Source organism: Pseudoliparis swirei, chromosome 6 (genome assembly GCF_029220125.1).
Source record: "Pseudoliparis swirei isolate HS2019 ecotype Mariana Trench chromosome 6, NWPU_hadal_v1, whole genome shotgun sequence".
NCBI lineage: Eukaryota > Metazoa > Chordata > Actinopteri > Perciformes > Liparidae > Pseudoliparis > Pseudoliparis swirei.
In genome coordinates this window covers 2,634,613-2,662,531 of record NC_079393.1, presented here as the reverse complement: position 1 = coordinate 2,662,531, position 27,919 = coordinate 2,634,613, and the positions used below count along the sequence as shown (strand labels likewise).

The 27,919-nt window shown below is 43.5% G+C and overlaps 2 protein-coding genes across 3 annotated transcripts; both read left to right on the top strand.

The window, feature by feature from the left end:
* The first annotated feature begins 52 nt into the window (after positions 1-52).
* On the top strand, positions 53-15,406 carry syt8 (synaptotagmin VIII). Of its 2 annotated transcripts, XM_056416715.1 has the most exons (11): positions 53-225; positions 3,424-3,497; positions 7,866-8,177; positions 8,423-8,595; positions 8,766-8,858; positions 9,894-10,061; positions 10,400-10,567; positions 11,225-11,342; positions 13,331-13,351; positions 13,444-13,577; positions 14,342-15,406. In XM_056416715.1, the coding sequence occupies exons 3-11, from the start codon at positions 7,964-7,966 to the stop codon at positions 14,579-14,581; spliced, it is 1,329 nt and encodes a 442-aa protein (XP_056272690.1). In that variant the 5' UTR covers positions 53-225; positions 3,424-3,497; positions 7,866-7,963; the 3' UTR covers positions 14,582-15,406. The 2 variants fall into 2 exon arrangements, with proteins under 2 accessions (XP_056272690.1, XP_056272691.1); XM_056416716.1 differs by lacking the exon at positions 13,331-13,351 and having other exon boundaries at positions 54-225.
* Positions 15,407-19,041: 3,635 nt separating this feature from the next.
* Positions 19,042-24,407, top strand: LOC130194928 (uncharacterized). Its single transcript, XM_056416152.1, has 4 exons — positions 19,042-19,111; positions 19,193-19,331; positions 19,719-19,902; positions 19,980-24,407. The coding sequence occupies exons 1-4, from the start codon at positions 19,042-19,044 to the stop codon at positions 20,853-20,855; spliced, it is 1,269 nt and encodes a 422-aa protein (XP_056272127.1). The 3' UTR covers positions 20,856-24,407.
* Positions 24,408-27,919: the final 3,512 nt, after the last annotated feature.

Sequence of the window (27,919 nt, the reverse complement as noted above, 5' to 3'; positions counted from 1 at the left end):
GTGTGTGTGTGTGTGTGTGTGTGTGTGTGTGTTCAGCAGGCGTGGTGCAGCGTGAAGTCGTCACTCTTCCAGAGTTGAAGATGAAGTTCAGCGAGACAGAAAACGGAAAAGCAACCGGGGAATAAAAAGAAAGAGAGAATGAAAGGATAAAGAAAAGGAGAAATGAGATCGACGTGAAAGGAAGTCAAACTTCTGGACAGGAAGTGTCGTCGTGGTGACAGTAAGGTACCGTAAACTGTTGTTGACCTGTTTACAGCTCCGTCATGTGTCTGTTGTTGTTGATGTTGTTGTTCAGGGCTTCATTTTTCCCAACATGCCTCTCTTGTTTCTTTAGTCCATTTGTTTATATACATATATATATATATATATACATATATATGTATATATACATATTTATGTATATAAGTATATGTGTATATATATATGTGTATATATATATATGTATATATATATATGTATATATATATGTATATGTGTGTATAAATATATATATATTTATTTATATAGGTATATATATATAGGTATATATATTATATATACAGGACTGTCTCAGAAAATTAGAATATTGTGATAAAGTTCTTTATTTTCTGTAATGCAATTAAAAAAACAAAAATGTCATGCATTCTGGATTCATTACAAATCAACTGAAATATTGCAAGCCTTTTATTCTTTTAATATTGCTGATTATGGCTTACAGCTTAAGAAAACTCTAAAATCCTATCTCATAAAATTAGAATATTTCCTCAGACCAAGTAAAAAAAAAAAATTATAACAGCAAAACAAAATCAAACATTTGAAAATGTCCATTAATGCACTCAGTACTTGGTTGGGAATCCTTTTGCACGGATTACTGCATCAATGCGGCGTGGCATGGAGGCAATCAGCCTGTGGCATTGCTGAGGGTTTATGGATGCCCAGGATGCTTCAATAGCGGCCTTTAGCTCATTTGCATTGTTGGGTCTGGTGTCTTTCAGCTTCTTCTTCATAATACCCCACAAATTCTCTATGGGGTTCAGGTCAGGGGAATTGGCAGGCCAATCGAGGACAGTAATGCCATGGTCAGTACACCAGTTACTGGTGGTTTTGGCACTGTGGGCAGGTGCCAGATCATGCTGTAAAATGAAATCCCCATCTCCATAGAGCTTTTCAGCAGACGGAAGCATGTAGTGCTCTAAAATCTCTTGGTACACAGCTGCATTTACTCTGGACTTGATGAAACACAGTGGACCAACACCAGCAGCTGACATGGCTCCCCAAACCATCACTGACTGTGGGAACTTCACACTGGATTTCAAGCAACTTGGATTTTGCGCCTCTCCAGCCTTTCTCCAGACTCTGGCGCCTTGACTTCCAAATGAAATACAACACTTGCTTTCGTCTGAAAAGAGGACTTTGGACCACTCTGCAACTGTCCAGTGCAGTAATCCGTGCAAAAGGATTCCCAACCAAGTACTGAGTGCATTAATGGACATTTTCAAATGTTTGATTTTGTTTTGCTGTTATAAATTTTTTTTTTACTTGGTCTGAGGAAATATTCTAATTTTATGAGATAGGATTTTAGAGTTTTCTTAAGCTGTAAGCCATAATCAGAAATATTAAAAGAATAAAAGGCTTGCACTATTTCAGTTGATTTGTAATGAATCCAGAATGCATGACATTTTTGTTTTTTTAATTGCATTACAGAAAATAAAGAACTTTATCACAATATTCTAATTTTCTGAGACAGTCCTGTATATATATATATTCATATAGGTATACATATATTATATTCTTATATATATATATATATAGGTATATATGAACAATAAACATTCAGTAAACAACAAATATTGTCCTTTTTTCTTTGGGTAAGATTTTGAATGCAGGATGTTTACTTCTACACCGTGTTCGTACTTGTACTGCAGTAAGTGGTCTGAGTATTCAGTTTAGGCAGACAGATGTTGCACTGTTAATATTAATAAAAACAATAAATATCGTCAAAGAACACAGGCAAACATGTCGAAGGTTTTACCGTTTGTCACGTAACGCTGATTTCCTTTGGCGCTTTGACTGAGTGAAAAAAGTCGTGTCAATACCCTCAGGCCGTGACGTGGAACAAGCACGACAAGTTTGGGGCCGATTCGAGTACATCCAGTTGAGCCAGTAGGGGGCGCTTTGAGAACGTCAACATATTCACGCGTCATGTGTCTCTGCCTGAAGTCTAGACCACGTCATGTAAATTACATGTTAAAAAAAGTGATGCAAAAAATTAGGCCTGGCTCGGATGTGAACGCGGGTCTCTGGGTCACTGGGCGAACACTTATCCGAAGACTTCATGGTAGAATACATAGTGTTCTTTAAAAAAAAAATGTTTAAGTTTCTCTAACAAATGTGAATGTTTCTTCCCGTCGGTGTGTTCAGGCTGTGACTCATACGTGATCATATCTGGAAGGTTTGGATGAGTTTAAGCAATAGTGTATAACAGGGGCGTCAAACTCATTTTCACCGTGGGCCACATCAGCATCATGGCCGCCTCTTAAAGGGCCGGTGCAACTGAAACACTGTATAAACTAACCCCGAACACATTGTTAAATAACTCTCTTTGCATTTTATTATTGTTTCTTGGAGTGTATAAATATTGTACTTAAGAACATTTCTCTAATATTATAACATAAATCCATTTAATTTGAAACCTTCAAAATAAAAGCATAGGATATTTTTCTTAAATTTCTTGAAGAAAAAGTGATCATGTGTCTTTCAAGCCGTCAGGGGCCACATTAAATGACGTGGTGGGCCGGATTCGTGTATAACAAAACACACCACAGAAGATGGCCGTTTATTGGAGTCCACATATCGTCAAAGTTTTGTGGTGAAAAGTCTCCGTTCTCCTCCCATGTCATCTTTAAAGCCTTTAGATCATTCTTGAACAAGATTGAAGTCGATCGGACAAGTTTTATGGGAGAGATCCGTAAATCTATAACAGCAAAAAAATGACATTCAAGCAAAAAACGGCCAACTTTGTTGAATTACTGTAGTGCCCCCTAGTGTTCAAATCCCACGAGACTTTCTGCGCATGTTACAGGATGCAATGTGCACATACACTGCAAGTTTAGAGTGATTAGTCCCAATAGCATATAAGTTATGAGCTATTGAAAAACAAGACACACCCCCAAGAGGTTAATTGGTCCATATCATCTTAACACAATGAGATATCAAGACGTTTGATACGTAGACGATGACATCATCGCTTCGTCAGTCGCTCGGACCCAAAGAAGACTTTTTATTTGTGTCGTGTTGTTGTTGGTGTCTGGTGGAGAAGGAGGGAGGAGATGTTTCCTCTGCTCTAAGAGTTCTTTGAGGAGGAGAACGTCTCCGTTGGACGTCACTTCCTTCCTCCTCACTCCTCACTCCTCCCTCCTCTCTCCTTCCTCCTCACTCCTCCAGATCCTTTGTGCTGTTCCTTGTGACTCAGACTGCAGCCGGCAGCAGAGACGTCGACGTTTCTGTGGAACTCTTCGGTGAGTAAAACGTTTTCACCAGAGAAGACGCTCAATGTTTCAATGTTTTCATGTTTCAATGTTTTAATGTTTCAATGTTTCAATGTTCTCATGTTTCAATGTTTTAATGTTTCAATGTTTTCATGTTTTCATGTTTCAATGTTTTCATGTTTCAATGTTTTAATGTTTCAATGTTTCAATGTTCTCATGTTTCAATGTTCTCATGTTTCAATGTTTCAATGTTTTCATGTTTTCATGTTTCAATGTTTTCATGTTTCAATGTTTCAATGTTTTAATGTTTCAATGTTCTAATGTTTCAATGTTTTAATGTTTCAATGTTTCAATGTTTCAATGTTCTAATGTTTCAATGTTTCAATGTTTTAATATTTCAATGTTTCAATGTTCCAATGTTCTCATGTTTCAATGTTTTAATGTTTTAATGTTTTAATGTTTCAATGTTTTAATGTTTCAATGTTTTAATGTTTCAATGTTTCAATGTTTTAATGTTTCAATGTTTCAATGTTTTAATGTTTCAATGTTTCAATATTTTCATGTTTTCATGCATGTTTTAATGTTTCAATGTTTTAATGTTTCAATGTTTCAATGTTTTAATGTTTTAATCTTTTAATGTTTCACTGTTTCAATGTTTTAATGTTTCAATATTTTTATGTTTCAATGTTTTCATGTTTCAATGTTTCAATGTTTTCATGTTTTCATGTTTTATTGTTTTAATGTTTCAATGTTTTCATGTTTTCAGGACGGTTCTTTTAACATTTGTGATAACTTTGTTGTATAAATATAATTATACATGTACATGTACGGTATGATGCTGTCAGATTGAGGCTTTTTGTTTAAAGTCTTGACAGCAACAAATATGGATTCAAGCCTGATATTATATATCGTATAAAAACGTGTTACGAATATTTGGAAATAGTTACAGCAATTATTTTGCAAATGAATTTTGACTTTGAGTCTTCAAAACGCTCCAAAGTTATTGGATAAGGAGTCAAATACTAATAATTGTAGCTTTGTCAGATCTTCGTCTGAAGAACAGAAAGTTGATTAGTATTAAACGTTGTGAAGTTATTGTAGCTGACGAATATATATCGATATCTATATATATAGATATATCTATATATATATATATGTGTGTATGTGTATATATATGTATGTATGTACAACAATCCATCCATCCATTTTCATCCGCTTAATCTGGTGTCGGGTCTCAGTTCATCAGACCTGGACGTGCCGTGAAAACCTCGACTCCAAGCTCCCTCCTGATGTCCGAGCTCCTTACCCTATCTCTAAGGCTGAGCCTATAGAGGAAACTCATCTCCTTACCCTATCTCTAAGGCTGAGTCCTACAGGGGAAACTCATCTCCTTATCCTACCTCTAAGGCTGAGCCTATAGAGGAAACTCATCTCCTTACCCTATCTCTAAGGCTGAGTCCTACAGAGGAAACTCATCTCATTACCTTATCTCTAAGGCTGAGCCCTACAGGGGAAACTCATCTCCTTACCTTATCTCTCAGGCTCAGTCCTACAGGGGTAACTCATCTCGGCCGGTTGTATCCGCGACCTCGTTCTTTCGGTCCTGACCCAGAGTTCGTGACCATCGGTGAGAGTCTGAACGGAGACGACCAGTACATTGAGAGTATCCAGTAGTCTTGGAGGGTAAATAGCTGGTTCACAGTCCCACGACCGGGACGGAATCCACACCGCTGGTCTTGAATCTGAGGCTCAACCAGTCGGAGCGCACTCTCCGGTCCTCCTTTTTGAAAAGGAGAACCACCAGCCCGGTCTGCCAGTCCATGGGCACTGTTCCTTACCCCCATGTTCCTGATCCCCATGTTCCTGACCCCCATGTTCCTGATCCCCATGTTCCTTACCCCCATGTTCCTGATCCCCATGTTCCTGACCCCCATGTTCCTGATCCCCATGTTCCTGATCTACATGTTCCTGACCCCCATGTTCCTGATCCCCATGTTCCTGATCCCCATGTTCCTGACCCCCATGTTCCTGATCCCCATGTTCCTGATCTACATGTTCCTGACCCCCATGTTCCTGATCCCCATGTTCCTGATCCCCATGTTCCTGACCTACATGTTCCTGACCCCCATGTTCCTGATCCCCATGTTCCTGATCCCCATGTTCCTGACCCCCATGTTCCTGATCCCCATGTTCCTGATCCCCATGTTCCTGATCTACATGTTCCTGACGCCCATGTTCCTGATCCCCATGTTCCTGATCTACATGTTCCTGACGCCCATGTTCCTGACCCCCATGTTCCTGACCCCCATGTTCCTGATCTACATGTTCCTGACCCCCATGTTTCTGATCCCCATGTTCCTGACCCCCATGTTCCCGACCCTCATGTTCCTGACCTCCATGTTCCTGACCCCCATGTTCCTGACCCTCATGTTTCTGACCCCCATGTTCCTGACCCCCATGTTCCTGACCCCCATGTTCCTGACCCTCATGTTCCTGACCCCCATGTTCCTGACCCCCATGTTCCTGATCCCCATGTTCCTGACCCCCATGTTCCTGACCCTCATGTTTCTGACCCCCATGTTCCTGACCCCCATGTTCCTGACCCCATGTTCCTGACCCTCATGTTCCTGACACCATGTTCCTGACCCCCATGTTCCTGATCCCCATGTTCCTGACCCCCATGTTCCTGATCCCCATGTTCCTGACCCCATGTTCCTGACCCCATGTTCCTGACCCCCATGTTCCTGACCTACATGTTCCTGACCCCATGTTCCTGACCTACATGTTCCTGACCCCCATGTTCCTGACCTCCATGTTCCTGACCTCCATGTTTCTGACCCCCATGTTCCTGACCCCCATGTTCCTGACCTCCATGTTCCTGACCCCCATGTTCCTGACCCCCATGTTCCTGACCTACATGTGACATTGAAGAGGCGTGTCAGCAAATACAGCCCAACAATGTCCAGCGCCTTCTGCCTCTCACAGCGGATCTCATCCCCCCGGCGCCACCAAGGAGCTTTTCGACAACCTTAGCGGCCTCTACCGGGGATATGGGTCACACCCCCCAAGTCTACGGGCTCTACAGGGGTCACTAAGGCTGGATTTAGGAGTTCCTCAAAGTGCTCTTACCACCGCCCGGTGATGTCCCCCGTCCGGGTCAGCAGCCCCCCCCCCCCTGCTGAGAACATCCTGGGGTAGACCCTGCCTTCCTTTCCTGAGCTGTCGGATGGTTTGCCAGAACCTCCTTGAGGCCGACCGAAGGTCCTCCTCCATGGTCTCCCCGAACTGCCCCCATGCCAGAGTTTTCGCTTCTGTGACCACTGCAGCTGCTTCAGGAGACCCCCGGGCCAACCAGGCCCGGAAGGCCTCCTTCTTCATCTGGACGGCCTCCCTCGCCCCTGTTGTCCACCACGAACGACACCGTCCACTAGAGGCTTTGAACATGGTCCACTCCGGCTCTCCCCCCTAGCGAGGTGACGTTCCACGTCCCTAGAGCTACTCGATGCTGTCTTTGCGTTTGGCGTTGTGCACCCAGAACGTTTCCTACGGGGAAAGTTTGACCTCCAAGTGGTCCGGACCGCATAAGACGTGCCATCAGTGCCCACTGCATTGTGGGTAATGTAGGTTCCAGTGGTTTTTGAACTTTAAACCGCGCGGGATTCCTCAAACTCTGCTGCTGCTTTCATTTGGACCGTTCTGGTTTCGATCGGTCCGTCTTTAAGGAAGTGTGAAGTGTGTGTTGGAAGCCCCGGTGACTTCGACTCTTCAGGAACTGACTTTAGTAACGAGAGTTTCAAGACAGTTCTCCTAAAAGCAGTCCAGAGTGAAAGAGTGAGCTTTTAATTTGGAAAATATGTATATTTTGTGGTTTTAGGGTCCAGGTAGTCCAGGGTTCAGACTCTGACTTCAGTCTGCTGCCCTCGAGGCCTGGTGACCTCATGGTGATTCGATGTTGGTCTCAGTGAAGAGCTGTTTGCTCATGGTGGAGCCTGAAGGTGGAGCCTGAAGGTGGAGTCTCCACACAGTCCTGTAGGAATCTTGAGTGTTTCCGATGTTTGGTTTCATACGTCACTCTTCTTCGTCAGTGTGAGGAAGACGTTCTGCACCTGAGTACACATGAGGCGCCTCTACGGTTCTACTTCGAGCTGCTTTGGTGGCTTTCTGTCGTCCACTTCCTGTCCAGAGACAACCTCGTGTCTCCAGATGTGTTGACTAAACGTTTAAAAAGTCACTTTTTTCAAAGTTTCTCCAGATGTTTTGATGTTGAATGCTTGAGAAAGATAAAGGAACTTAAAGTTCCTTTATGTGTGGAGGACATTTAGTTTATATACTTGGTATTTTACTGGTTTACGGTCTTTTAGTTTATCCCTTTTTATTTGTGTTCTTCTCCCTCCACAGATCTCCTCTTCATCCTCCTCTTCATCACGCCTGCCTTCTTCCGGTCACCGAACTTATCTCAGCCCCGCCCACTTATCTCAACCCCCCCCACCGCCCACATGGCCCCCAAGGCCCTCCCAGTGATCGCCCACCCCCCCAAAGCCCGCAGGGCCCTGCCAGTGACCGCTCATGTGGCCCGCATGGTCCTGCCAGTGACCGCCTACATCGCCCAGATCGGCCTGGTGGTGACCGACCAGCCCCCCACCGCCTCCACCAACACCACCCTCAAGCCGGCGGCCGGCTTCGTCAACGGCATTCTGGACAAGATCCCCCGTGAGTCTGAACATTTCAGAGCGGCCTGTTATTGTGGCCAGCTGGACGGTGTGTCGCCCCCTGGTGGTCAGGAGAGGGAATGCAGCTTTAACACGTGAAATCTAGACCTGTATTAAAACCAGAGGAGTCGCCCCCTGGTGGTCAGGAGAGGGAATGCAGCTTTAGCACATAAAGCATAGACTTCTATACAACCAGTCAGGTCAGGCAAGAAGAAAGTCATTTCTGAGACATGAATCTCCCCCCAGTGCCCCGGTGGGCGATCTACACCATCTTCGTGGCCGGCGCTCTGCTGATTCTGCTCTGCTGCCTTTGCATCTGCGTGAAGTGCTGCTGCAAAGGGAGCAAGAAGAAGAAGAAGAAGAACAAGAACAAGCAGATCAACCTGAACGATTTGAACGGGAAAACCAACACGGCTCTGGTGAGCACGTTTATCGTAACTTCCGCCAGCAGAAACCCAAATATCCCAAATATCGGTTGTCTGTTTCCTGCCTGAGCTCTCGGACTCATTATCTTATGAAATCACTGCGTCGTTGCTGCTTCCTGCTCTGACTTTAATGAGCCTGTTTCCTGTTTCCTGTTTCCCGGCAGGTTCAGCCCGGCGCGGCGGGTGGCGGCTACGGCGCAACCAAACAGAGAGGAAGGCTGCTCTACTCGCTGGAATACAACGCCGCGAAGTCCATGGTGATGACACGGGCATCACCCCACCTCTGACCTCTGACCTCCACACTACGCCTCTATCAAAGCGCTTCTCGGATTCATCGCGGGTTCAAACTAAAAAGAGGAATCGATGCCACACAGTCTGAGCTTTCTTCATTTAGTTTGTTCTGCATATTCTTTTTGCCTACATTACCCACAATGCAACGTGTACGTTAAGGCGTCTCATGCTAGGTAGCGGCTCATGTAGCCCGGAGCCTCTGGCCTGCAGCAGAGATGTTCAGCGGCTACAGAGGTCTCACTTCTTTCTAACTCCGGACCACCAGATTCTTTGTGAAAAAACTTCAACTGACGCTGACTCAAGTGACATCACTCGAGGACCAGACTTCACACGGCGCTAAAGGCTTTATACTTTAGGAACGCCCAGAAAAATGAAGCCATCGTGTCCGTGTTCTTTTAAACTTTTAAAATGCAGGTTTTCTTGTCGATTCTGGAGCGATTGGCGCGATGCTAAGCTAACATTCTAGCTGCTCGATCAACACTCAACATGACGTTATCGAGGCGTAAGCGCATCGTCTTTGGTTGACGCACATTTATGCACAGGTAATAATTCATGGTGTCACTAAAGGTCTGTTTCCTGCTTGCTTCCTCTCTGCTTTCTGTCTGCTTTCTCTCTACTTCCTCCTGTCTGCTTTCTCTGTTTCCTTTCTGCTTCCTCTCTGTTTCTTCTCTGCTTTCTGTCTGCTTCCGTTCTTCTTCCTGTCTACATCATCTCTATGTCCTGCCTACTTCCTGCCTGCTTCCTGTCTGCTTCCTATCAACTTCCTGTCTGCTTTCGGTCTGCTTCCTCTCTGTTTCCTGTCCGGTTCCTCTCTGTTTCTTGTCTGCTTCCTGTGTGCTTCCTGTCTGCTTCCTATCTGCTTCTTGCCTACTTCCTTTCTGCTTCCTGTCTACTTTCTGTCTGTTTCCTGTCTGCTTCCTGAATGCTTTTTGTCTACTTCCTGTCTGCTTCCTGAATACTTTCCGTCTGCTTGCTGTCTGCTTCCTGTCCGTGTGTCCCAGCTCTCGGTGGGCATCAAACAGGCCGACGGCCTGATGGCCATGGACCTGGGAGGAAGCTCGGACCCGTACGTCAAGGTCTACACCTGCCCGGACAAATCCAAAACCTTCGAGACCAAAGTGCTCATGAGCACGCTGAACCCGGTCTTCAACGAGAACTTCAACTTCCCGGTAACGAGCAGCGTCCACAGGTCTGGGATCAGATCCACCACTCGGCTCCAGGAAGCTGTGTTTGTGTTTGGGCGACTCGACAGAGGAGCGTATCCAAGATCTCTCTCGTTAATTTATCGCTTAAATCTTTAAACATATTCAATTATATTATTATACATACAAATTATATTTAAAATAAGTTGATAATATAAATACATATTTATTTTTATGATAAACATAAAATATCTAATTTAAAAAGAAATAGTGATCAAAATGAATTCATTTATATATATATATATATATATATATTGTATTTCACCTTCTTCACAAAGTTTGATTTTTTGTTATTATTTCCCCAGATACAAAAGTCGTCGCTATTGAAGTCGAGGGTGGTGATGCAGATCTTTGACTTCAACCGATTCTCTAAGCACCACATCATCGGGGAGCTCCGGGTGGTGCTCGGCAGCGTGGACTGGAACCACGTCATCGAGGAGTGGCAGGACCTCGCCGAGCCCGCCAAGTTCGAGGTTTCCTTTGTCTCCATATTATTAGTCATGATAAATACAACGATAACAATGAGAACAGCTGGACCTATATATATATATATGAATATATATATATATATATATATATATATATTATATATACACTACCGTTCAAAAGTTTGGGGTCAATAAAGATAACATTAATCAAAAATACACACTATACATTGTTAATGTGGTAAATGACTATTCTAGGTGTAAACGTCTGGTTTCTAATGAAATATCTCCAGAGGTGTATAGAAGCCCATTTCCATCAACGATCACTCCAGTGTTCTAATGGTACATTGTGTTTGCTAATCGCCTTAGAAGACTAATGTCTGATGAGAAAACCCTTGTGCAATTATGTTAGCACAGCTGAAAACAGTTATGCTGGTGATATAAGCTATACAACTGGCCTTCCTTTGAGCTTGAAGTTTGAAGAACAAAATTAATACTTCAAATATGAATCATTATTTCTAACCTTGTCAATGTCTTGACTATATTTTCTATTCAATTTTCAATTCATTTGATAAATAAATGTGAGTATTCATGGAAGACACGAAATTGTCTGGATGACCCCAAACTTTTGAACGGTAGTGTATATATGTGTGTGTGTGTGTGTGTGTGTGTGTACGTGTATGTAAAGCTCTCTTTGTGCATCAGGAGGAGAACCTAGGTGAGATCTGCTTCTCTCTGCGTTACGTTCCCACCACCTCCAAACTGACCGTCGTGGTGCTGGAGGCCAAAAACCTGAAGAGCATGGACATCGGAGGATCCTCAGGTCAGACGCCGAGAAGTCTCACACAAAATCATTGAATCCTCCACGAGATACGATACATTGAATCCTCCACTAGATACGATACATTGAATCCTCCACTAGATACATTGAATCCTCCACTAGATACGATACATTGAATCCTCCACTAGATACGATACATTGAATCCTCCACTAGATACATTGAATCCTCCACTAGATACGATACATTGAATCCTCCACTAGATACATTGAATCCTCCACTAGATACATTGAATCCTCCACTAGATACGATACATTGAATCCTCCAAGGCAGTGATTCCCAAACTGTGGGCCGCGAAGGTACTGCAGGTGGGCCGCGAGAGGTCATTTACAATAAAAAATAAAATGTTTTTAATTTTCAATTTTGAAAACTTTGAAATTAATATAAAAATATTTATGATATAAATTCCGTGTTATTCTTTTATCTGACCTATTTTTCTGACCACCAAACAAAACAATGTCAAATGGGGCGCCCTCTTGTAGTATTAGTTTATGTTTTGATCAGAGTTGTGATCAGCGCCGCCGCTCCCATAGCGCACTACGCGCTGCGCGTAGGGCACCAAGTCCTGAGGGGGCTCCACAAAATCGGCACCAAAAAAAATCCTCATAGTTATAATAATTATAATGCCGATATTATTTCAGTCTAGAAATATTAGGCGCCTTTTAGGCATGTATATCACAAAGCAGGCAGAACAAGAGATATATTTAATCGCTCAGCACCCCCCGTTAACACTTCTCGGGTCGCATCGCTCTGTCTGCCGTGATGCGCGCCGACACATCCGCGCACACAGCAGGGTTTTTCCTGGGTCAAAATGGGTCTTCGGTGCTCCCAAAAAAAAATTTTGCGGGCTGTGCGCGCACCATCTATTCATGCACGTCAAGCTGTTGAGTGAGTGATCAGCAGCTGGCCGCTCAGACAAGTCGCGCACCTCACAGTTGCGTATTGATCAGACAAGAAGACACGCTTATCAACTCCAGTGTTTCCCCTCCTATTATAACAAGGTGAAATCTGACCACCCGTCACCCTGTAATTTTCGTCTACCCCCCGTCAACTCTTCTCGGCTGGCGCGCACCAGAGCTCCGATGACCCCCGCCCCCCGTCGACAACGCGTCGTCAACGCTGGTTGTGATTTAAGGCTTGGGTGGGCCGCAGAAGATTTTCAGATTTCAAATTGGGCCGCGGCATTCTTGAGTTTGGGAACCGCTGCTCCAAGGGATATGATACATTGAATCCGTCACAAAATACGATACATTGAATCCTCCACTGGATACGATACATTGAATCTATCAACACAAGGCTGTAAACTGAAGAGCTTTAACCAAACCAGGTAATGAATCAGACATTTGTTTACATTCATTTCATGTTTATTTTTTCCAATCCGATGAATGTCAATCAAACTCAATGTTGATTTTATATCAACCGAAATCATGTTTAATATATCATGATTTATAAATATTTTTCATAAGTCTTTTTTAAATAAAGATTTGTTTATGAATATTTTTCAAGAATATTTTTTTATAAATATTTGTTCATGAATATGTTTTCAAGAATATTTTTTAATAAATACTTTTACATGAATATTTTTTTCATGAATATCTTTTTCTAAATCATGTTCTCTAAATATTTTTTAATTAATACTTTTGAATGAATATTTTTGTATAAATATTTTTTATAAATATCTTTTTTTATAAATCATGTTTCTTTAAATTTGAATGTCAATCAAACTTGGTGTTTAAATCTTTCTTCATTCTTTCAACGCGTCAAACCGAATAACAATAAAGACGTGAATAATTACCTCTCAGTTCACCTGTCAATAAACAATCAATCACATTCAGGGAAACCAAAGAATAATTTGTTTCCTGTGAAAATCCCCAAAATTATTTCTAATTATTTCAAAAACACCGCAAGATGATTTAATCCTCGACATATTCCTTCTAAACATGTATTTTCTTGTTTTTTATTGTCGTCACAGACTCTAATACACCTGAGAGAAGTAAACATTTCCTATTTTTTCTGAACAAATATCCCCCCTCCCCACCCCTCCCCCATGTGACCTCACCGACCTCACCGACCTCTGCTCCTCAGACCCGTACGTGAAGGTCCAGCTGGCTCTGGACCATAGGAAGTGGAGGAAGAGGAAGACCTCTGCGAAGAAGAAGACGCTGAACCCGTATTACAACGAGTCCTTCACCTTCAACGTGTCCTTCGACCAGATCCAGGTGAGAGCATCTATTTAGAGTTAAATGCTTTTATTTTGAAACATCCGCAGCAGGAAGTGTTGTGTTCTGTTTAAAGTTGGCTCAGAACCTCTTTTAACTTAATTATAGTCCATGATTAGACCTTTTAATAATGTCTGAAGGTTCAGCCCATAATTAAAGTTACTGACCAGAATAATTAATATAATTTAATCTGTTCAGGTATCTTTTAAGGAATCATCCCCACGTTCAAAGAATTTACCAAAACATTCAAGATCCTTTATTTTATTTAAAGACTTACTTTACTTACAAATTCATTTATATATATATATATATATAAATAATTTTTAAAAAGCTAAACAATTATTTTGGCTAAATACAAGTTGTTTTTATTGAAATGCAAAATACGATTTTTTAAAATGAGAAAACCAAAATGCAAAATACAATTATCTCTGTGCAAATAAAAACAATTGTAATGCAAAATAATGTAAAAGAAATGTTAAATACAATAAAAAATGCAAAATACAATTTAAAAAATGCTAAATATAATTATTTTTGTGCAAAAGAAAAAAAGTGTAATGCAAAAGAAAAGAAAAAAAATGTTAAATGAATATAATTGAAAAAAATGCCAAATACGATTTAAAAAAATGACGAATCCAATTTTTTTAAATGAAAAAAGACATTCTTTTTAAAATTCAAAATACAATTTCTTTATTGCAAAATATAACTAAAAAAAATGTAAAATAAAATCAGTAAGAAGCCCTGATCCGGGTCCCCCTCGCCCGCAGAGGGTGCATCTGGTGTTCTCCGTGTGGGACCACGACACCGTGTCCCGGAACGACGCCATGGGGAAGATCTTCCTGGGCTGCGACGCCGCGGGGAACCAGCTGCGCCACTGGGCCGACATGCTGTCCAGCCCGCGGCGGCCGGTGGCGCAGTGGCACCACCTGCTGTCCTCGGAGCAGGTCAACAGCACGCTGACCCTGAAGAGGCGCATCCCGCTGCAGAGCCGGATGCCCTTCTTGTGACGTCACCGCGTGGTTCATACACTCGTCATCAGGTCGGAATGAACTTCCTGTGGTGATTTTATGACGCAGAGCTAATGTCACGCCTCAAACATCTGAATGTTCTGACGATTCAAACCGGTGTATACTTTTATTATTCTTTACTTTTGGCGAGCCAGAACTTGAATATAAAAAACCTCTCATGATGGTGGTTTGAATTTTAAATGTTCAGCCTTGAAAAACTAAACACAGTTTATAATTAAATGACTTAATAATCTCCTCGAGTAATGTCAAGTTTTGCATTTGTGTGTAAAAAATAGCTAAGTCTCACGTGCACGCTCATGTGCACTGAAATGCTCACGTGCACTCTCACGTGCTCAGAAGAAAAGACAATGGGTCAGTTTAACTTGAGGGAGAACAATAAATATAATCATGAATAAATTGCAAAAATAAAATCGGAAATATTAGTAAACAAAGGTCAATAGAGGGATTAAATATAGATAACTAAATATAAAATTAGAATTATACACATTTTCACATTTAATTGTAATCATGAAAATAAAAATGAAAAATATATATTTTCTTATCATATTATCAATATTGTGAAAATTATATATACATATATATGTATATCATATTTACAATATTTATAATATTCAAAAATGCATTCAAATACTTACATTTTTCTGTTTATTTTCTGTGTTTATTTACTTTGATATATGATTATTTTGATCTCTTTACATTTCCTTTTTGCTTTTGCTATTCCTTGAAGGGCCAAGCTGTCAATCAATTAATAAATAAATATTTACAAAAAGATGTTTTTTCAAATAAATGGGATAATAAATGAAATGCTTGTTTTTATTATTTTATATTTTATTATTAGTCTTAAATTCATTTATTTTTGTACTGCAGATTTACTTTTTATGGATCAAAATTATTTCTGGAATTTCCAATTTTTAGTTCATATCAAAATAAACAAGTGGTTTTGAACTTTGACCCCTTTGAGGAGCACAAACTAAACTAAACCCCGAGACACGTAAGTTCATCAGAGACAAAACTAAACCCAGAGACACGCAAGTTCATCAGAGACAAAACTAAACCCCGAGACACGTAAGTTCAGCAGAGACTAAATTAAACCACAAGTCTCGTAAGTTCAGCGGAGACAAAACTAAACCCCGAGACACGTAAATTCATCAGAGACAAAACGAAACCCCGAGACACGTAAGTTCAGCAGAGACAAAACTAAACCCCGAGACACATAAGTTCAGCAGAGACTAAACTAAACCCTGAGACACGTAAGTTCAGCAGAGACTAAACTAAACCCTGAGTCTCGTAAATTCAGCAGAGACTAAACTAAACCCCGAGACATGTAAGTTCAGTTGAGACCAATCAAGCTGAGATCAGCAGGAAATGAGTTCTGCTGCTTCGGTTCTCCAGAGATCCGACTCATTAGACGTCCCTGATGCTGACTCCTTATCTCTTTCTGCAGGAGGAGATAATGACTCCTGATCTCCTCCTACCTGCAGGAATAAAGCGTCGCCGGGTAAAAACGCATCAGATAAGATCATGTCGCACCTGGAAAGCAGCTTTGTAAGATAGTTAGCCTGCTAGCCAGCTAGCAAAGCTAATATAGCTAAAATACATAAGATAAGATCACGCAGCTTCGTTAGCTACTTATCCCGCAAATGAAGCTAGCCAAGCTAACCAAGCTGCTTAAAATGCATTAATTACGTAATTTTAATCATAACAAACTATTAACATAGACATAGTATAAACAATAAAATATATATTTTTTTAAACATAGACATATTATAAAGCAATAATATATAATAATAAAAAAACATAGACATATTATAAAACAATAAAATGTAATAATAACAATAAACATAGACATAGTATAAAACAATACAATTATAAGAAGAACAATAAACATAGAATACAACAATAAATATGCAACAAAAACAAAAAACATAGAAGTAGTATAAAAATAGAAACAATAAAAAGACAGACTACAACAATAACAATATAATGTAAACAAAGAATAAAACATTAAAATATAATAACAAAAATAAACAGACAGAATAAAACGATAAAATATAATAAAAACAATGAACAGACATAGTATAGAAATATAACAAACAATAAACATAGACATTGAATAAAAACAACTAAATAATGTAAATGAAAATAAAAACAAATAATCTCAGTGCAATAATAGAAACACGTGGTCACCAACAAACAGATAACAATACTTTATTTTAAGATGAAGAAATAAGACATGTAGTTTCATCGTGAGGGAAGTGAATATAAAACAATGGCTGCCATACAGGGTGATATGCTGGAAGTTTTCACAAGTATTAATAATAACGTGTACATTGCATTAAGGGGGGAGGAGGGGGATTCCCAGCATGCACCTGTTTCCATCCACCTGGAGGCTGGAGCGAGAAAGTGAATGTGAGTAAAGGTGAAATAATGAGCCTCCATTGTGCGTCTTATCTCCTGTTGTTGACACACTCACACTTCATTATGGAGAGGTGACATCACAGTTACCAGGAGACCTGGAGAGAGGCCGGGCCATCCAATTAGAGAGGAGGAGGAGGAAGAGGTGGAGGAAGAGGAGGAGGAGGAGGAGGAACCGGCTCCACGTCAGCTCCCAGATAATAGTTTTCAGACCGAGTTGCTGCCGCTTTAATCGGTCCGCTGACACACACACACACCTACACCTACACACACACACACACACACACACACACACACACACACACACACACACACACACACACACACACACACACCTACATACGCACACGGACACACACACGGTGAGTTGCTGCGATTGTTTCAGCTTTCTTTAACGTGCATGTGCAGCTTATTTATTATTCTTTTAATTTCTTTATTTAGCTAAACTTTTATTTTGAAAAGGGGAAAAAAGAAAATGATACATTTTGTTTAAATGGATGTTCGGAAACTTTAAAAATGTTTTATTCTGCTGTTTTTGTTGAGGTGCAAGTTCAGGAGCATGTGCTATTATTATAATTATTATAAGAAGAATAATTATAATAATAATTATTATTATTATATGAACGTGGTGGGAAAAGTATTTAGATCGATTACTTGTGTAAAAATACTCAATTTTAAGTAAAAGAAGAAATGATGTGATACTATAAGTAGAGAGAAAGTAAAAGTATTATTATTCATGTTTCTGCTCCAGGTGCTTTAACAGGTAGTTTAGTCCAGTGGGTCCAAACATAAGGGTCGGCCACCTCCGGAGGGTCACCGGATAATATGTGAGGGACAAAAAAAGAAGAAACTTGTTATTGTTATTCAAATGGAAATATTTCACTCGTTTTGTGTACCGCATGTTTCTATATTTTAAATAGTTAATCTTAAATATGACTATTAACCTCTCAGAATAATTAAAGTTCAGTTCAACAGAATATTTCCCACCGAAGTACAAAAAGAAGCATACAATGAAAATGTTCAGATACTCGTAAATGTACCGTGTTACTTTTCACCTTTTATTTAAAATAACTGGCAGTAAAGTGATATTTGGTTAGAATATAATATTAATATAATATATTAATTCATAATATTTTTAATAAGAAAATGTCCCTTGGGGTTGTGGTGCATTCAATAATCACATTAAGAAGAAATAAAAAATAAAAGCAAAAAGTCAAAGAAATATAAACTATAGAAAAAGTACACATACATAAATATTAAAATACTATATAAGCTGTAATGATATCAAGTTGTGTTTATTAATAATCCAAATATTATATTTATAATCATTGAACGTTTGTTTTAGTGCCTCGTGTCAGACGTCAGGCGGACACTGGTGAAGATTCACACTAGCCCCGCCCCTTTGAGAGACGCCAGTATCTGTATCGAGCCTCTTTCAGCCTATGTTAAGTATGCCGCCTCACAGGCCTCACAGGCAGCGGCTCCTCTCAGGATGCGGTACCTCCTGCTCTCCTTCCCCGTGGGGACCGATACCTGAACTCCGGTAACGTCCGGCTTCATTTGAATAACTTCATCCGTAAAGTATTTTTATTTTTACAGCGCAAGGAGTTTGTGAACGAAACCTGTAAGACAAGCACCGGGGTGAAAATAAACCCTCAGTGCTTCTACCCGAACCGCATTCGAGACCGCGCTGCAGGGGGTCGGGCTGCGCGCGCTGCTGGGGCTCGGAGCGACATCACGTTTCCCGGTGTTAGTCATCGACGGTCTCCGGTGCGGCGGCTTCACGGGGCCGCGAGACGCGCTGCTAGTCCGGTTGTTCAACTCGCCGCCATGTTGGCCCCGTCCCCCCGGCGTGGCGGGTGCTTCCAGTCTGCAGCGGCCTCACGTCGCCCGAACTAACCGACGGGGTCTGGGGGGGTCCGGGTGGCGGGTGGGGGGGGTTGTCCGTCCGATGGAGCCGCGGGGTCGAAGATGACGGGCCCGCCTGAGCCGGTTTCTGCGCCCATATCTGCAGGAGGCGGACCATGGCCGCCGAGGAGGACCGGAACAAAGACCCTCACGAGCTGCTGCTGTGCAGGCGCGACGGGAGAATCGGTGAGCTGTTGTTGTTGTTGGTGTTGGTGCGCGACGTCGCTCTGCAGCCGCCTCACCGCAAGGTGACCTCTCTGCCTGCAGGTGTAGGGAGACCCCCTTGCGGCCTGCCGAAGCCCCGCACCGCGCCGCCCGCCCCGCAGCCCGCCGCCCGCTCCCGATGCGCCGGTAGGCGGGGCGCAGCAGCGGGACGGCGGCCTCCTGCAGCCTTTGGTGCGTTCAGGCACCAGAGCGGCCGGAAACATGAGCTCTAACAAAAGTATTGTCACCCATAAGCCTTTCTCCTGCCGAGGAGACAACTTAGAGACGTTCAATGACCTCATGCACATCCTGCAGGTGTATGTGTGTGTGTCTCCTAATGGACACACACACACACACACACACACCTCCTGACTGGATCGTCACAGCTTTTCATTGGATGATGGAGCGTGTCCCGAGTTACAGACTATCTGAAGTGTTATTTATTCTTTGTTAGTTTACGTACGACGTGTGTGCACCGAGATTTAAAATACATTTGTGGCGTGTCAATGTGGTTTACGGCCCTGTGTGTGTGTGTGAACCCTCCCTGACTCCTCCCACATTGACCCCCCCCCCCTGTGTGTGACCTCAGGCTCCTGTCCAAACCTGATGATGAGTCGGAGCGAGCGGGCCGAGGCCCGGCCCCCCCCCGCCCCGGCGGCCCCGCCCAGCTGCCCCGAGCCCACCGGCCCCTGTGCGTGTCGGTGTCCTCCGACAGCAGCGGCCGCTTCCGCGCTCTGGAGACTCAGGAGTGGAAGAACAACCTGAAGGCCCAGGTACGCCGCGCCGCCGACGCTTTACTGGCTCGCTCCGTGTTGCTCTACAAACAGACCCCCCCCCCTCTGCCTTCCAGATGGAGCAGGCCCACAGCGCCGGCGCCGCCAGCAGCACCGGGTCCCTGGAGCGGGCGTCCCTGTTCTGCGCCGCGGCGTGCGGCGGCCCGGCGGAGCCGCTCAGCAAGAGCAAGTCGTCCAGCCGCTTCTCGCTCTTCTCCCCGCCGTGGAACAGCAGCTCGGAGTCGGACTCCAACCCGCCGTCGCGCTCCGGCTCCAAGAAGCTGCGTAACTACAGCCGGCGGGCGGCCACGGGGCCGGCGGGCGTCGCGGCGCCCGACACGGCGCCGGAGCCCCGACCCGGCGGCGGCGGCGGCGGCGGCCACGAGCACTTCCAGTACTCGGAGCCCGTCATCTCCAAGGTCACGGACTACATCTACGTGGGCAACCTGAACGCGGCGTACAACGGGCGCGCCCTGTGCCGCAACAACATCGACAGCGTCATCGACATGAGCGGCGCCCCGGGGGAGCCGGGCCCCCGCCTCAGCCTGGTGCCGTGCACCTGCTCCCGCGGCGCCCGCCACAGCTGGTCGCGCCTCAAGGTGGACATCGGGGACGTGCCGGACGCGCTGGGCGACGGGCCGGCGCTGAAGCAGCGCTGCTTCGAGGACATCAACGAGTGCATCGACGCCTCCGCCGGCAAGAGGCGGCGCGTGCTGGTGCACTGCCGCGACGGCTTCTCGCTGGCGCCCACCTGCATCATCCAGTACCTGATGGTGCGGCGGGACATGAGGCTGGTCGCCGCCTACGAGCTGCTGCGGGCGCGCTACCCCGTGAACATCAGGGAGTGCCACCAGAACGTGCTGGTGAGCCTGGAGCGGGCGCTGCGGCCCGGCGGCAGCACCGACCCCGAGTGCTTCAAACAGGCCATTTCGCGCAAAGTGGCGTGGAGCTGACGCCCTGACTCCGCCCCCCTCGTGGGGTTTAGACGTGTCCCTAAAGACGTGTCCCCCCCCCCCCCGTCCCCCACTTGAGTTCAGTGGTTGTAAAAGTTACGGATTTGATGTATTTCCCTCTTCAGAACCTGTAATGTGACCTGGCTCCGCCCCCCTCCCCTGGCTCCGCCCCCCTCCCCTCCCAGGAGACTCAGTACGCGTTGCACTGTAATATTCGCCGTGGCGTGCGGGTGTGGTCGTGTTGGTGGTCGTCGTGTTTCATATCAACGGGGATCTCAGGACCGTGATGATGTCATCCCAGTAGAGGGCGGGACTCGTTCGGCGAGCAACCGTGTTCACACCTGGCACCGCAATGCATCCTGGGAGGCCGCCGCGTGTTTCCCACTGTTCACCTGGCCAAAGAAAACACATTTTTTTCCTCTCCCCCCGACAATAAATTAGATTTAATCAGATTATATCGAACATTCCAGACGTTGGTTTAGTTTTCACGCCGTAGAAAACATTTCGACAAAACCTAAATTTGTACAAAAATACATCAACACGTATTATCTAAATTTTTATTATTTACCATAACTAACGTCGGCTCGGTGAGGACCATCGGGACTGTCGGCCATCTTTGTTTTTAAAAGCGTGCGATCACACGTGTGAGTGACGCCATGTTGAGAGCCATCAGGAGGCAATCCCACCATCGTAGATACGCTTAGAATTCTGAATTTAGCACCTTTTTTATCAGCAAAAATCAGGTTAAAAAAACAACAATGATCATTTTTTGAGTTTGTACGTTAACTGAGCGCTCAACTTAAAATATTCTTCTGATGTCTGAAAAACCCCTCCATTTGAAGTGCGACTCTCAGCCCAGCGGCCTCTGGAGGTGCTTCCTGACGTCTACCTGGTGCCAGGTGTGAACCTGCAGTCGGCTTCATGAAGTGAAGTGAGAGTTTTTCCTTCTTTAAAAAAAAAAAAAAACCTAGCTATTTTGCTGGTAAATAAATAACTAAATGGTTGTTTGGATGTTCTCGCCGTCGTCCGCCGGTGGGAGAATGAAGTCGGTTCCCGGTCGGGTGAAGATATCGATTTGTCACGATTGGATTACGTCACCGATCAATCGGACTTTATCGAGCGAGACGGACGCTTTGCTCTGTTCACGCTGTGTTATGGTTATGATTTCCCCTCCTGGAGGCCCAACGCGTCCTCTGTGAGGACTGCGGTGGTGCATTGTGGGTAGATGTCTTCGGTGGTGCCGTGTCCTTGACCTTTGACCTCCGGCGTGACGCTCGGTGGATTATCAGTATTATTGTGCCACCAACCCGGGCTCAATCAGTCTGATCAGTGATCGGTTTGCGCTGCGCTAACGAGGCCTCGTGGTTATCGATTGAATACATTTGCGTACAATAGTTTCAGGGGGCATTCAAAGGTCACCTTCCAAAAGTCCAAACAAAACCGAAATATTTAACTTAACAGTGATTTATAAAATAAGAAATCAGCAAATACCCGTATTGGAGAATGTTTGGTGATTGATGCTTTGATAAATTACTTCGATTAATTGATTTATTACAATGTTTAGACCAACATTCTGGACAGAGAACTAACCAGTAAATCTATTTAATTACCTAGAGGATGACTTTTATATTTTAATTTTTCAGCCAACATTATAATTTGAACGTTTGAATATTCCAGGTTATTGTTTCCACAGCATGTCATCAGTTTTATTTTTGTTGCAGCAACGTGTCTGATGAATGTTTTTTATACGCTCAAATATTCAGTTTTTTGCCCCAAATTCCCACAAAACAGTTTTTTCCACTAATATTTTTCCGTGACACGCAGCCGTGCATTACTTAGCTAACGTTGCGATGAATATTCACGCAAATCTCAAGCGCTCCGTTAAAAAAGGGCCGTACAGCCTCAACACCCTTGAGATGAATATTCTGAAAAGCGCTGTTTACAATATAATTTATCCTAAAAACCTGAATAATATCGGCATATGCCACGTCTTAATTGGAATAAGGCTTAATGTGGAACAAAAGCGTAATATGCTGTGTCTGTTGAATCCTGAATATTCCACCAGGCCGAGTACTAGTTGAATATTTGTGTAAATTGAGTCGACTGGCAGCTTGTTTGTGGATATGAAGAGGAGCGTCGTCGTGTTCGCACTCGAGTTTAAAATTAAATGTCTCTTTACACCTGGAATGTGAACCAATAATTTAACATGATGCAACGTTGAGCTCCGAGAAGCCGGGGAAAAGCTTCTGGTGGTTTGAGATCGTTGTGCTGATCCAAACCAATCGGATGCTTGATGGTCCAGTTAGCCAGCTAAGTTCAGTTATAGTTATTTACGGCTCAATAGTGGAACTAAAGGTGTAGCTTCTGGTTTAGCTAACGGTTCCTTTTTGAAAGCAGCTAAAAAAAAGTTACATTGTAAAGTTTACTAAAAACGAACTTATGCACCCACAGGTCACGGTTGAGCTAACGGTTCCTTTACGCTGAACGTTTGGTGAATAATTACCCTCTGGACTATGAGACCTTCATCAAAGCTAACGCTATCATTAGCATGAAGCACGAACCAGACGGATATTGTTGCACTATTGGAGTTTCTTATCTTGGACTAAACTAGTTTAAAAGTACAAATAATCTGGTTTTTGCTCCTGTTAAATTTGGGTTCTAAGTAGTTTCTAGTTCATCAAAGAAACGTTGCCCCTTAAAAGCTGAAAATAGTTTAGTTTTTGCTAACGAGACACAATGGTCTGTTAGCTCGCGAACGTTAGCTTGGCTAACGGATTAATCGAGCAGAGAAAAGTTTGGCTGTAGTTTAGTTCGTAAAACTTAAATTCTGCTCAGCTAACGGTTCAATCGATGCTTTAATTGCGAAACGTATGAAACACAAATTATCGGATAGTTTTTCTTAATTCATTTAAAAAACGTTTCACAAAGATGCTCGTCGAGGGAAAACTTCTGCCTGTAAAGATCATAAAAAACTAATGTTTTGTCTGAAAGGACAACGGCAACATTGCACTGTTTTTATTTGAAAAAAAATATTACGTTTTAATTTGTTTAATTGAGTTATAATGCAGTTCACGGGCAGCCGCGGTGTAACCTCGTCTCACGGGACACGTTAAGCCGGGAGGTCGGTACCTTTTCGTCTCGTGACACTTTGCACACTTTGTACGACTTTTAACTCGATCGTGTCGTGAAATGTTGAATATTTTTTGGGGGATGTTTTTTTTGTTGTTGGAGCAAACAGTGTGAACATGACGATTGTGTAAAAAAAAGAAGAAGAAAAAGGTCCTTACTGTAATAAATCTGTGTTACCGATGCAGGCGACGTTTTCCCGATGCGTTCGCAGACTGACGTACATTATTGCGCGTTCGGGTTCCTCCCTCGTCGTCATATCAACGGGGCCAACTCGTTCTCTCAGGTGATTTCTCAGTGGCCCCAGAATGTTCTCCAAATGAAATGTGATATTCAGAAACGTGAAGCGATGTATTTCTCATGTCACGTTTCTGAAAAAGATATTAATTTGTACTGTTGAAATATTAAAGAAAAGTACGTACTTAAGGGTTGTTTTTGGTGCTGAAAGAACAACATCGAGTACCGAATTTTCTATTGAAGGTTCTACCTGAAGGTGCTTTCAAAGGCGTTCAGATGCGTCGGAAACGGCTGTTTTCTTACGGTGTGCTTTGAAGTTGAAGTTATACTTGTAGTTCTAGTTGAAGTTCTAGTTTACGTTATAGTTCTAGTTGAAGTTCTAGTTTACGTTATAGTTCTAGTTGAAGTTCTAGTTTACGTTATAGTTGAAGTTATACTTGTAGTTCTAGTTGAAGTTCTAGTTGTAGATCAGACCCAGGTGGCGCCACAGACTGAACCGGCTAAATGAACAGATGAGTTTCTGTCCAGCTGCTCGTTCCTTCAGGTTCTAGAAGCTTCCAGAGCCTCCAGTAGAGTTCCTTTGATACGTCTCCTGGAGGGGAGATGTTTGTCAGAGCAGCGACGCTCTGCTCGGACTCGTTTCCACTTCACTAGGCAACGTAGAGTCTTTGGATTTCACACGACATGAGGTACAAGTCCTGGATGAAGACCCCCAAAGAGCCACCTGTAAGGCCCCGAGGACCACAAGAGGACCAAGACGCCTCTGAAACGCTTGTTGTTGTTGTTCTTCTTCTTGTTCTTTTGGTTCTCCGACCTACAGGTACCTGAAGGCACTCCAGAGGGTACGTGAGATCTGTAAAACATTTTTTTATTATTATTAGCATCCTTTTTCAAATAGTATTGATAAACATTCACTAAGTGTAAGTTTAAACTGAGTTGTGTATATTGTGTATCAGCGCTGTGCTTCACATCTTTATTATACCCACAATGCTTTGCACCGGGGCGAAATTCTCACAAGAACTCAAATAAATGCCCCGTCGGATATTAAAACACATTTGGGGGGAGTTTATGACAGAGAGAGAGTAACTTTTAATCTTAAATACTGATGAATGAAAAAAGTGGGCTCCAGCAAAAAGGGCCCTTTACTCATCCAGGGCAAAAGGGGAGGAGCTTGAGCACCACTAGGGCTCTACCTGTGCACATGCCTGTATATATGTATGTGTGTATATATATATATACACACATACATATATATATATATTCAGCCTACTGAACCTCGTTGACTGTTGTTTGTGTAATCGTAGCTTCACATGCTGCAGGTCATCCATCACCACTGAGGCTCTCTCTCTCGCTCTCTCTCTGTCTCTCTCTCTGTCTGTCTCTCTGTCTCGCTCTCTCTCTCTCTGTCTCTCTCTGTCTCCCTCTGTCTGTCTCTCTCTCTCTCTGTCTGTGTCTCTCTGTCTCTCTCTCTGTCTGTGTCTCTCTCTCTCTCTCTGTCTCTCTCTGTCTCTGTGTCTCTCTCTCTCTCTCTGTCTCTGTGTCTCTGTCTGTCTGTCTCTCTCTCTCTGTCTCTCTGTCTCTGTGTCTCTCTCTCTCTGTCTGTCTGTCTCTCTCTCTGTGTCTCTCTCTCTGTCTGTCTCTCTCTCTCTGTGTCTCTCTCTCTCTGTCTGTCTGTCTCTCTCTCTGTCTCTGTGTCTCTCTCTCTCTGTCTGTCTGTCTCTCTGTCTGTCTCTCTCTCTCTGTCTCTGTGTCTCTCTCTGTCTGTCTGTCTCTCTGTCTGTCTCTCTCTCTCTGTCTGTCTCTCTCTCTCTCTGTGTCTCTCTCTCTCTGTCCCTCTCTCTCTGTGTCTCTCTCTGTCTGTGTCTCTCTCTGTCTCTGTCTCTCGCTCTCTGTCTGTCTCTCTCTCTGTCTCTCTCTCTCTCTGTGTCTCTCTCTCTGTCTCTGTCTCTCTCTCTCTGTCTGTCTGTCTGTCTCTCTCTCTCTCTCTCTCTCTCTCTCTCTCTGTGTCTCTCTCTCTCTGTCTCTCTCTCTCATGATGAGGGGCAGAAGCTTCAGAACTTTAAAGACTTAAAGTGTCTCACGTCTGAGCGTGTGTTTTATACGTGTTCATATTTATTCTCCATTTCCTCTTTAAGTTTATTGTGTTTTGATTTATCTATAGTACTTCATTATAGTATTTCCCTTTAATTCAATTCAATTCAGTTTATTTGTATAGCCCAATTTCACAAATTACAAATTTGTCTCGGAGTGCTTTACAATCTGTACACATAGACATCCCTGCCCCAAAACCTCACATCGGACCAGGAAAAACTCCCAAATAACCCTTCAGGGGGAAAAAAAGGGAAGAAACCTGGAGGAGAGCAACAGAGGAGGATCCCTCTCCTAGGATGGACAGATGCAATAGATGTAATGTGTACAGAAGGACAGATTTAGAGTTAAAATACATTCAATGAATATGACAGAGTGTATGAATAGTTCATAGTAGGCATATTCCACGATGGAGACCTCCACGATCCATCAGGCAGATGGCGGTGGGGAGGAGGAGTGGCGGAGTCTCAACAGGACAGTGGCGTAGTCATGAGCAGGAATTCCACGACCCAGACGATCCATCAGGCAGATAGGATCTATGCCGTCTCATAGGGTCCGATGACCCCATGAGACGTAAAGTCAAAAGGACTTCCGGGGAGAAAGCAGAGTTAGTAACGTGTGATTGAGAGATGAAAATTCATCCTTAAGGAGAGAAAAAAGAGGAGATAGGTACTCAGTGCATCCTAAAACGTCCCCCGGCAGCTATAAGCCTATAGCAGCATATCAAGGGGCTGGACCAGGGCAAACCTGATATTTCCCTTTAGTACTTATTCATAATACGTCTCCATAGTACTTCTCTCTAGTATTTCTCTGTTGTACTTCTTCATAGTACTTCTCTATAGTACTGCTCTACAGGACTTCTCAATAGTACTTCATAGTAGTTCTCTATAGTATTTATCTATGGTACTTGTTCATAGTACTTCTCTATGGTACTGCTCTACAGGACTTATCTATGGTACTTGTTCATAGTACTTCTCTATGGTACTGCTCTACAGGACTTATCTATGGTACTTGTTCATAGTACTTCTCTATGGTACTGCTCTACAGGACTTATCTATAGTACTTCATAGTGCTCTCTGCTGTCTTCATGGTGCTTCTGTTGAAAGCAGGTTTGAGGGTTTAGTGGAGACCACTTAGCTCCTTGAAACTGGACTCCTTCCTTCCCTGAGCTCCACCTGCGTCTCCTCAGCTCTCATCAGAGCATCAGGTCTGGGCCGGTCCCTCCTGGGGGGTCTGGGCCGGTCCCTCCTGGGGGGTAACAAGGCAATCAGAGGAACAATCCCAGAAAGGGTTATTTATAAAGGTCAGAGATAATATTTCATGTTCTGGGAGCCCATTGGTCTGAGGGGCCCGCTTCCTTAAGGAGAACCTGGGAATGGGATATAAACCGGCTTCTGGAGGCAGAACCGATCCACCGTCCAGAACGTCCAGAACCGATCCACCACCAAGAACCGATCCGCTTGGCTTCCGGCTCCGAACCCAAAGGTGAGACGCCGCCGAGCTTCTTCTTCTCCTGTCAGAACATAACGAAGTGGTCCTCATGTTTAATTCTGCTGCTCGTGAGGCGTTCAGGTTCTGCTCGTATCTTTGTGTATTTGTGTGGTTGCGTAACT